This window comes from Mytilus edulis, chromosome 11, assembly GCF_963676685.1.
Source record: "Mytilus edulis chromosome 11, xbMytEdul2.2, whole genome shotgun sequence".
Lineage (NCBI taxonomy): Eukaryota > Metazoa > Mollusca > Bivalvia > Mytilida > Mytilidae > Mytilus > Mytilus edulis.
This window is the reverse complement of record NC_092354.1, coordinates 30,852,962-30,865,316: the sequence shown is the minus strand read 5'-3', so window position 1 is coordinate 30,865,316 and position 12,355 is coordinate 30,852,962. Positions and strand designations below refer to the sequence as shown.

Genomic DNA, 12,355 nt, shown 5'->3' with positions numbered 1-12,355 from the left:
TGGTTAACTGCAGCTAAGCCACAGATACATCGGTAATTGCCTCCTTTGCTGTCCACACTCAAATTGTCCCCAGTGAAAATCCTGACTGTGTCATAGACCTTTTAACCATGGGGAGCAATTGATGGAGTGCTTGGATCTTTAAGGTCCTCCACCCTTGTAGTACTGTATTACATCTGGTCAGAATCGCTACTCTTTGACTGACCAAATATGTAGAGCTTTGGCTTTGTACATCAATAGCTTTTTGATCAGGGTATTTTTCAGTGTATTCCTCATTTGTAAGATAAATATTTTCATCGAATAAACAGGAAACCATTATCAAAAAGTATGGCCTACTCAAGATGCCAGAATGGTCATGCCACAATTTCAAATGACGATTGATGGTGTTGGCAAACGCCCTGAAAAACCACATTTCAGACTGTTAATTTGTCAGCTTCTGACATAACTGGTGTAGGGGAAATTTTTTGCCATAAACTGTCACAATCTTTTCTACCAATTCACCAGTTATTGTTATATTATTTGATTTAAAGACTTTAGGAGCAACTGCAACACCTATATCCAAGTCGCCAGTCTGTAATAGTTCCCTTACTTCTTTCTGAAGTTGTTTGGCTGGTCTTGGTGTTGATAGACGTTTACATAATATGTGTTTAGCCCTACAAAATCGCCTGAGGTAATCCCTGCCGCTTATTCTTTTTGTATCATTAAATTTGTTAACTTCAACTCCTTCAGATTTTGCAAATTGGTAAAAACCTGATCTCCATTGAGTGGAAATTTGTGATAAGAGTTTTTGACCTCATATTTTCTTGATAATTCGGTCCAGTTTATGTTTGATTTAGCAGGAAGTGATTTGATTTCATTAATGAACTACTTCTTGTCGAATTCATAATTGTTTATGATTCCTATACTTTTTCTCTGTTTTTTTTTAAATTTGTTTTGCCTCTTCTCTGAATCTTTTAGCTAGGTTTTGTTTTGCTTTGGACTTGCTAATAAAAAAAGTTCCCAATCTTTCTCTTTCATATTCACCATATGATTTTGATGATGCTAGAAAGTTGTTTTTTTATTTTATTATCTGCATTTAGTAGGTTGGACATTTCTTCTTTTTGTTTTGATAGTACAGATTTTATTTCTTTTTCTTTTTCTCCTGAAGTCAAGTTTGGTGTTAGTTTATTAGTTTTGCAAATAACGTCTGTAAAATTACTTCCAGTTTTCTTTTCTATTTACGGGACAATTGTTTTCACTACTTTAATCATTTTGCCATCAGTGTTAGTTTTTGAAGTGTTGCAAACTGTTGTTGTAAGTTGAGTGCATAATTGGTCGATATCATATGTTGTTTTTGGTGCACTGGCAGCATACAGAGACGTGTGGAAGGCATCGGATTTACAAATATTGCAATCTTGTTGCTGATGGCCTTTTCTTCCAACTTTTACACCAGTTTTTTAGGTTATATTTTTCAATAAAGAGTTTTTTCGCCTGATTTGTTACAATTTTTCCAATATTTTGTCTTTGTAAGATAAATTTGCACCCGAGGGACTCTAGATTTCAACTCGGCTAATGGTATATACATTTAAGGGTATTTATTCATTATAACATGATAATTGTTATATCTTTGAAATACATTTATGTTTTGACTGTGGTCAGGCACTGTTGTATAAATTGAGTTTTCTTTGGAATTTTCAACTTGCTTAGAGTTCTACAATGATCACCAGTCCTTCAGCTTTCATTTGATACCAACAATACCTAAATATTCTACATAGTTTGAAAGTTACACTCATGGGCAGGAAGTATGTTGTGTTAAATATGTACTACTTTTTGGTATGTGCCTTTTGGTAGGCTTGAATAAGTGGTGTTACACCTCTCAGATGTGAATAAAAATGTAAATTTTCACACCTCACTGATAATTATCAAAGATATTCCAACATATAGTTTTCAAATAGAGTAATATTAAATGATAAAAAAAACCTATATATCATCAAGACTCTCATTTGTAGCAACATAACAAGTCATAACATATATAATATTGTTTACTCCTCTGGTACTGTCAAGAACTGAATGATAGGTACGGCAAATTTAGCGGTTACATGATTATCATTCAAAACAGCTTTAACTCCATTCTCATCTCGAGCATTTGCAATCTTTAAATGACACAAATGGACTCCACTTCTTGCCAATTTTGAACATATCAATGAACTTATAATTTTCCTATCAATTAAAGGTTTGAATGATACCTTTGCATGATTATAGTTCAGATTGTAAAGATCTTCATTAATACATTTTTCCTGAAGCTTAACTTCAAAAAGTTTTTTCAACGAAAGAACATCTTCTTTTGCATTATGTGCACTGTACGTTGACTGTAAAATTGCTTTAACAAGAGTTTGTTGCTTGTAATTTTCTACTTCATGTTTTGGAATGACACGTTTGGAAACTTTTAAGGTGTCAATAAATCATTTTGCACAAGCAGAAAAAGTTGAAAATAAATGGAATTCCTTTAATCTATTCTCTAACACCAACATATCAAAATTAGCAATATTATGTCCAACTAATATAGGTCTGTCATTAAGTTTTAAAAAAATCAATAAAATCTAGCAATGACTGCTCAACAGAACATGTTTCAACAAGTGTTCCATTTACATACATTTTGTTTGTAGAATGTGAAAATGTTATGCCAGTTATTGCACTTGCTTCTTGAGAAATTTCCGTTCTTGGAATAACATAGCGTTGAAATGTATTTGAACCACAGGCTGCTGCTATTTGAGTTATATCACTGTTCCTTGACAAACCAGTAGTTTCCAAATCAAAAAATACAAAGTTGTCAGAATCATTTATGGTTGATGGTGAGGGTATTTCCTGAATATCTGGCATGGGTTCATTAACTTCTGCATTGTTTTCATATGTTATGCCTTCTTTCACCTTTGACCTAAACTCAGATTTCTTCTTTTGTTTTTTCAACTGAATACGCCTTCTTTTAAATTCTTTTGTATTTTGCCTTTCTCTTTCTCTTTTCAATTTCTTATCCATTTTTTTACTAATACTCAGTGTATGTTGTCCTGGAGACAACAAGGAAGCCTCGTTTACCTGAAATATTTTAAAATTTGTTAGCATGGAGATATGTCAATTTGAAATATTTTTATTTAAAAATCAAATAATTAATTTTTGTAGACATAACATTCTTAAAGTGTTTTCATATCTTTTATCAAGCTATAATCTAGATTTCGTAATTCATTAGTTGACCGTTTATTGAATTTTTCAACATGTGAAGGTAGAGAATCTCAAATTTAATAAAGATAATAAAGCATGTATTCTTCTTTTTGTTGTTTAAAGTTTCTTTAGATTAGTAAGTTGCTGAAAAAATATTATATACAGATATAAACAATACCAAATTTTCACATTATTTTTTAAAAATGGTTACAAATCAAGCTTCAAATTTGCAATTTCTTTTTAAGAAAAATGCATGAAAAATAAAACTACCCTTAGCACTTCTTTGTACATTTCATGAGCAGAAAATTAAATAATTTAGTCAAATATAATCTTAAAATCCAATCAAAGTATCATACTTTACATGCAATCAAAAAGTGACAAAAAAAGAGACTTATTTTTTCAAGAGTTATCTTCCCTTCCAATGTTAATTTCCATAGGAAATTAAAAATGCTGATTTTTTGTTTTTCTCAAGTTAGATTTTATGGGACTTTTTACTGTGTATATAAAAGGCATAATGTTATAGATTAGAACCCAAAACATTTTCTGTCGCAATTAGTTTGAGGTTAAATCTTAGTTTGACTGGACTATTGTTTACTTTTTTTATTTACCTTTGACAGCCATGTATAGCCTTCGTTCTTCTGTAATACTGAGGCAGATAACCTATTGCTTAATGATGATGATCCACCATAAAACCTATAAATAAAACATATATAATAAAAGCATGGTTTTAAATCAAGGTCATTATGTATAATTGAGTTTAAAAATATAAATCTTTTTCACATGAACAAGGCCAACAGTTTGCTCAGTTGAATTGTTTAACATTGTCATTTTTGGGCCTTTCATATCTGAGTTTGCGGTATGGGCATGGCTAATTGTTGAAGGCATATGGTAGCCTATAGCTATTAATTTATGTGTTATTTGGTCTCTTGTGTAGAATTGTCTCATTGGCAATCATACCACATCTTCTTGTTTTAATAGATTAAGATGAAGTACAATAGAAATCTCAAAACGACTTTTATTGTAAACTAGTGGGTTAAAACAAAATGATCCTTTTCATCAATATGTAAGTGGAACCCATATAGAATTGAATGCATCTTATTCACAGTGGTGGTGGGGGTGTCAAAATTTAAAGGCCACACTAGATTGCTCACATTTTAAATTTTCTCATTGTTATCAAATCTTGGCCAAAATTTCAAATAAAACATAGCCATAAAAATTGAAACTTAGGGGCAATAACTCTTATAATGGGTCAACATGATTTCTTCACTGATGTACATGTAAGAGATTTTGAAGAAGTTGATCAAATAGTTTAAATTTACTCATAGCTGTTTTTAAGATAACTGTTCTAAGTAAACTTTAGATTCTGAGGAGAAGATTTATATAATCAAAATTTTAAAAAGTTAACAGAAAATAATTATGAGAAAAGTTCACTTCACTATTTTGTTTAGGTGAGCAATAATTGAAAACAAATTATTAAAATACATCAGTCTGGTTACAATTTTTTTTATCAAATATTTACCGTGACTTTGGGGCTTTGCTTGCTACAATCTGGTTGAAATTTTCGTTTCCCTGTGTTGATCCCATATTCTGCAATGTTCCAGCTCTATTACTATATTTCTCCATCAAAGTAGATATCTCTTTTTTTAGGGCATCATTAGAGAGAGATTCACCATTTGGCAAACTCTTATATCTAAAAGTAAACAATATATGAAATATTTTTTAAATATCTATAGATAGCACTTTATATATATTTGCAGTGTACTGTATCACATGTATATGATCCATCATCCTGTAAGATTTATCGTTAACTATTTATTCAGTCCTAATTGTACTATTTTAACAAACAATCTCATTGATATAAATTTTATTATTATATAATCAATCAGAAATTTTATATAGTACTATTTATAGATTTTCTTTGGGCATCACAATACGATTGACTACATGCACCCACCCTTGCAGCAAGCTTTTATAAATGTAAAATCTACATAGCAAATATAAAATGTCATTGCAAAATAAAAGCGGTAAAAAATGATGTGAATATTTTTTTGTTTTGTATGTTATTTACATTTATATATACATGTTTTACATAAATTGGATTTAATCAAGTATTTACATGTTTACATTACTTAACAAACACAATATACTTTTATATAAAATGTAGTCTTTTGCTCATTGATGAAGGTTTATATATTTACAGTAACCTATTATTGCGAGCACAGTGTCTACAATTTTTCTAAGAAAGACTGAGTTGTCTCTTCGAATGGCAATATTACTGCACCTTCTTATTTTCATATGCATACCAATTTTAAGGAGTAATTTATCATGTAATTACATTTACCTATAATTTTCTGGGTCATTCTTATATGTACACCATTCAGCGTCAGTGCATGAAGAGTGGTCTCCAAAAATGTGTTTGACTAATCAGCTGAAGGCACTCTTTATGTTTTCTGATGAATTGTTATTTTCTTTTATGGCGTACATGAAGCAGCGCACAAGATATGGTATGACTTCTGGGTGTTTCAATTCCTTAAACGTTTTAGATAAATCATACAGTTTCTTTGAAAAACCTTTTTTGATATGAATCTGATCATCTTTCTTTTGCAGTTCTTTAAAATCAACCTTCAATCTTGCTGTTGTGGTGGAATCATTATCTGCATGGAGAACCTGAATAGGGCATCCATTATCATTGAGATTATGGGTCATTTCTAAGGCCATATCAGGCTCCATGCCTTTACTTGTTCCCTGCCAATTCTTGCTGCAATCGTGTGAGGGAACTGTCTCTTTCCTACCCATATGGTACTCACAGACTCTGCAATTACGGCTTCTATGCGAGAAATCTATGACTTCACCCGTCATTGTTCCTATCATGCTGGCATGTCCTAAAATTTACAATATAAAGATTATTCTAAGATACATGTATGCAATATTACAATATTTCTAATATGATTTGCATATCAACAATTACTTGAACGTATCTATCGATTAAATTTTCTTCTGATGAATTAACTCATACACTGAATAAAATTCAGATTCTTTATAATAAGAAAATTACCCCAAAAAAATGCAAAGTGAAGCAGACCCATGAACATAGGCGAATGGTTCTAAAGTTATCACAAAGTAATTATTATGTTAAGAATTTACAAGCTCCAATGTAACCTTTAGATTTATTTCCCTAATAATAATTGTTGGCAAATTGGATTAATCCAGTAGTTTTCTATAATTCTTTGTGATGACAACTGTTAGAGTTATATGTATGATATTGTTGCATTACAGTTTTGAAGGTTTATGTTTCTATTACTGAACTGTCAAGTTGAAGAATAGGAAAAAAAGCCCTGTTTATTGAGGTTTTGTTGATATGTTTTTATTTTTTCTCTGTATAGTTTGCAATTTTGTTGCATGTACATGTACATCTACTACATATCCTGCAATTTTTATTAATTAAGAATTAAGTTAAAGCCTTAATTGTTTTAATTTAGCTGTATTATTATCATAATTCCAACCAGTACCCCGCTTTTGCCATCCTGCATCAAAACTGGCTTCAACCTAAATGACAAAAAATAGAATTATTGAAAGAACATACTGTGTTCAATAAGTATGTAGCTATAAACATAGTAAATATAAAAATAAATGGATAATTAGGCTGTCTGTTATTTGTAATAATAAATATAGAATAACCATACATTGTTTTGAAATATGAATGTTTGTTGTAAATGGCTAAGAACCAGGTTGAAAGCGCGGCTATGCATCCTATTTAGAGCCAAGTTCAAATGAAGTGGAATTTGGAAGGTGAAAAAAGGTTGGGGATTTTTTATCAATTTGATTTCAGAAATTAAAAAAAAATCTTCAATATCATTATTTTTTTTTAAAAAAAGGGGTTGGTGGTGAAACATTTGGGAGGGTCAATTCACAACAGCATAGTGTAATTTGCACAAAAGTGAAAAAAGGGGATGCTAAAAAATATTTCAATTTACACCTGTATCGAGTTTGAATATTGTATCCAATTTTGCCCCAACTGTTGAGGTTTTGATCTCTGAGGTCATATCCAGCTGTGGTCAGCGAAGCAATTAATCTAATTTTAAATATTGACCCTGAACCTAAAATTATAACCAAGATCTGAATCATGTATAAACCTAATTAATTTTCTCGGATGGCAAGGGCAAAATTAAATATAAAGTCCTCATTATACTCTACTATATATACTACATTGTATATATAAATTATCAAAACATTGCTTAAGAAATATCTGCCTAAATAATATTATTATTAAATTACCTTTCCATTACTCATTAACTGTTCCTTCTTTTGATTTGATTGACATGATTCTCTGGCAACTTCAAATATTTTTTTCCCAATTTCATTTTCCTTTTTCTTGATGGTGGAGGAATTCACAGGAGGAACATTCAATGCACCAAGAAAATTGTTGACATGTGTGGCCCCAATTCCTGCATGTATCATTCCTAAAAAATAAATAGATTTCAATCTAAAAACATTGATTTTGTGCTAAAAGAAGAGGGACGAAAGATACCAAAGGGACAGTCAAACTCGTAAATCTAAAACAAACTGACAACGCCATGGCTAAAAATGAAAAAGACAAACAGAAAAACAACAGTACACATGTAAATGTGAAACAACAGTCTGCATATTGGTAATTTAGATAATACTAAATCTAAATATTACAATAAATATTTCAAGTTCTCACTTCTTTGGAATATAATATTTTTTTATATATAATTTATCTATATGATTGTAAATCCATATCTACATTTATACTTATAGATCAAAGACTCATATAAATTTCTTATAATGACCAATGATTCACTAATAATACTGTATACCCTAAAGAAAATTGTGATATGATATACATGTATAAAGTTCACCAAAATGGTCACTAAATAAAAGTATACATAAAATAAATAAATAATAGTACATCAATATGTTACATCCATAAACTGCATTTGTACGAAGACTTCCTTTTAAAACCGGTTAGGCATATAACCCAACAAATGGAAATTACTTCCTGTAATTTGAACTAGAAGGGGGAGGGGGTAAAAATTAAATTTAAAAATCAATGCATAAAAATGACTAAGTCCAGATTCATAAAAAAATTGGGCAGCCCTAAAAATTACACTTTTCATCCCAAACCCCAGACCAGAATACAGGGGAATTAAAGAAGGAAAGGAGAGGTGTGGGGCAGGTTCATTTATACAAGACATGAAACCATGCACCTTCCCCAAAATAGTATACAGAATCTAGAGAGAATCTTGTAAATTCTTACCTAATGCAACTTTTGAATTCACTACAAATGCACCAGTCTCACTTCTTTTTCCCGTTTCCACACTGTTACAAGCACTGCAGCTACTACAGGGTATGAACAAAATGCTACCAAAGCCGTACTTCCGTTCGCCGACAGTGTCAATTAACTGCAAGGGACAGTTACACATTTTGCAGAACAGATTCTGTGCGAGATGCAACAGTTCGACTACCCGACGACCTTCTTTCCATGTTTCGTCAAAAGAAGGGTCACTGTGAACGGACACCGATTGTCCAACTCACAAAAACTTACATCTTGCGAATTATTAGCGAGAGTATAAGTGTGATCTTCCCGACTGAGGCTATTCAAATTATTCATTCTCAAAGAGCGCTTTAATTTATCCTTCTTGATGAACTGACCTCCCCTGCGTATGCGACCCAGGACGAAATAAACGTATTATATTGACTAACTTAACTATAGTATTGTTTATCCGTTACCAGACGACAACAAAGCTGTTACCGGGACATCGTAATATAGGCGATATATACAATGACGTAAATCGCAAACCAGTCTAATACCAGTAAAACGTTGTTGTCTCTCTTAGTGTCGGAAGTTACCTTAAGGGACATTTTTCAACATTTTACCCCAAGGGTGACTGGGGTATAGAAATATGGTCGCTTGGTCTTCTCCCGACCGGCAGTAAAACGCTTGCCGAAGTGGGGCGTCCGTTTGGCTGTGCGGGATGTATCAAGTTCGCAGTCACGTCCGGTCAGAAGGGGGACGTTAAATCCGTTGTCTCGTGTAAACAGAGTGCCACGCTCTTTGCACGTTAAGAACCCTTGCAACAACTCTTTGAGGGGTCCGTAGGTGGCCTGTTGCAAGGCAAAATTTCCGTCCCTATCTATATACCCTCCTTTTCCGGTGGCAGTCCAAATTTCTCCGACCATAGTCCCTGAATGGCCTCTATTTTATCAACCTACCTATTGTATTTATTGTGAACTTGTTCTCGTCCTGAATATGCATGAAATATTTGCCACTGGACGTTAAGCAACCAACAATCAATCAATCAACATTTTACTGTAAATTTGACAATTTTTTGGATAATTGTATACGGTTTTACTTTAAATCGGTCTTTTGATCAAGACAATTTTCGAATATCTATTGACAAATGTTTTAGAAGTAAAATTGAAACAACCACAGGTTTAGTTAAAAATTAAACCATTTTCTCAGTACTATGTTTTCAGTATTTTCTTTTTTATTGATATTCATTCAGATTTGACCTTTAATGGTAATTTTTAAGACATTCTATTGTAAATCTGACATTTTTTTGGATAATTGTAACGATGTTACCTTAAATCGGTCATTTGATCAAGATGAATGTCTTATATGTATTGACAAATGTGTTAGAAGTAAAATTGAAACAACCACAGCTTTATTTACAAATTAACCAATTTTCTCATTATTATTTTTTCAGTAAATTTTTCTTTTTGATATTCATTCAGATTTGACCTTTATTGGTAATTTTTAGAACATTCTACTGTAAATTTGACATTTTTTTGAATAATTGTAAACGATGTTACCTTAAATCGGTCATTTGATCAAGATGAATTTCTTATATGTATTGACAAATGTGTTAGAAGTAAAATTGAAACAACCACAGCTTCATTTAAAAATTACATCATTTTCTCAGTCCTATTTTTTCAGTAATTTTTTATACTTTTTTATATTCATTCAGATTTGACCTTTATTGGTAATTTTTTAACATTTTACTGTTAATTTGACCTTTTTTTGGATAATTGTATACGATGTAACTTTAAATCGGTCATTTGATCAAACAAGTTTCTAATACGTATTGACAAATGTATTAGAAGTAAAATTGAAACAACCAAAACTTTCTTTAAAAATTACACCATTTTCTCAGTACTATTTTTTCAGTAATTTTTTTCTACTTTTTGATTTTCATTCAGATTTGACCTTTATTGGTAATCTTTCAACATTTCACTGTTAATTTGACCTTTTTTTGGGATAATTGTATACGATGTTACTTTAAATTAGTCATTTGATCAAGATAATTTTCTAATATGTATTGACAAATGGATTAGAAGTAAAATTGAAACAACCACAGCTTTATTTAAAAATTAGACCATTTTGTCAGTATTATTTTTTCAGTATTTTTCTACTTCTTGATATTCATTCCGATTTGACCTTTATTGGTAATTTTTCAACATTTTACTGTAAATTTGACATTTTTAGGGATAATTGTATACGATGTTACCTTAAATCGGTCATTTGATCAAACAAGTTTCTAATATGTATTGACAAATGTTTAAGAAATAAAATTGAAACAACCACAGGTTTATTTAAAAATTGCTACGTTTTCTCAGTATCATTTTTTCAGTAAATTTTACTACTTTTTGGATATTCATTCAGATTTTACCTTAATTCGTTATTTTTCAACATTTTACTATAAGATTGACATTTTTTTGGATAATTCTATACGATGTAACTTTAATTAGTTATCAAAAGTACCAGGATTATAATTTTATACGCCAGACGCGCGTTTTGTCTACATAAGACTTATCAGTGAACCTTAGATCAAAATAGTTAAAAAGCCAAAAAAATACAAAGTTGAAGAGCATTGAGGATCCAAAATTCCAAAAAGTTGTGCCAAATACGGCTAAGGTAATCTACTCTTGGGGTAAGAAAATCCTTAATTTTTCGAAAAATTCAAAGTTTTGTAAACAGAAAATTTATAAAAATGACCATATAATCGGTCATTTGATCAAACAAGTTTCTAATATGTATTGACAAATGTATTAGAAGTAAAATTGAAACAACCACTGGTTTATTTAAAAATTGCAACGTTTTCTCAGTAACATTTTTTCTACTTTTTCATATTCATTCAGATTTGACCTTAATTGGTAATTTTTCAACATTTTACTGTTAATGTGACATCTTTTGGATAATTGTATATGGTGTTACTTTAAATCGGTCATTTGATTTAGACAATTTTCTAATATGTATCGACAAATGTTTAAGAAATAAAATTGAAACAACCACAGGTTTATTATAAAATTGCAACGTTTTCTCAGTAACATTTTTTCAGTAAATTTTTCTACTTTTTGATATTCATTCAGATTTGACCTTAGTTGGTTATTTTTCAACATTTTACTGTAAAATTGACATTTTTTTGGATAATTGTTTACGATGTTACTTTATATCGGTCATTTGATCAAGACAGGTTTCTAATATGTATTGACAAATTGAAACAACCACAGCTTTATTTACAAATTAACCAATTTTCTCATTATTATTTTTTCAGTAAATTTTTCTACTTTTTGATAATCATTCAAATTTGACCTTTGGCTTTATTGGTAATTTTTAAAACACTACTGTAAATTTGACATTTTTTTGATAATTGTATACGATGTTACCTTGAATCGGTCATTTGATGAAGACAATTTTCTACTATGTATTGACAAATGTATCAGAAGTATAATTGAAACAACCACAGCTTTATTTAAAAAATAAAAAGTTTTCTCTGTAACATTTTTTTCAGTAAATTTTTCTACTTTTTAATATTCATTCAGATTTGACATTAATTGGTAATTTTTCAACATTTTACTGTTAATTTGACATTTTTTTTGAATAATTGTATACGGTGTTACTTTAAATCGGTCATTTGATCAAGACAATTTTCTAATATGTATTGACAAATGTTTTATAAATAGAATTGAAACAACCACAGGTTTATTTACAAATTGAAGCGTTTTCTCAGTTACATTTTTTTAGTAAATTTTACCACTTTTTGGATATTTTTTCAGATTTGACCTTTATTGGGTTTTTTCAACATTTTACTGTAAAATTGACATTTTTTTGGATAGTTGTATACGATGTTACTTTATATCG

The 12,355-nt window shown here is 30.4% G+C and overlaps 1 protein-coding gene and 1 long non-coding RNA gene across 2 annotated transcripts; both read right to left on the bottom strand.

The window, feature by feature from the left end:
* Positions 1-2,550: 2,550 nt before the first annotated feature.
* Positions 2,551-3,012, bottom strand: LOC139494176 (uncharacterized). Its single transcript, XM_071282350.1, has one exon. It carries the CDS (start codon positions 3,010-3,012, stop codon positions 2,551-2,553), a length of 462 nt encoding a protein of 153 aa, XP_071138451.1.
* A 703-nt stretch (positions 3,013-3,715) lies between these two features.
* On the bottom strand, positions 3,716-6,068 carry LOC139494804 (uncharacterized). Its single transcript, XR_011657160.1, has 3 exons — positions 5,534-6,068; positions 4,712-4,882; positions 3,716-3,885 (listed from the first exon to the last, which is right to left on the bottom strand). It is a non-coding gene; the product is annotated as an uncharacterized lncRNA (long non-coding RNA).
* Between the last annotated feature and the right edge of the window lie 6,287 nt (positions 6,069-12,355).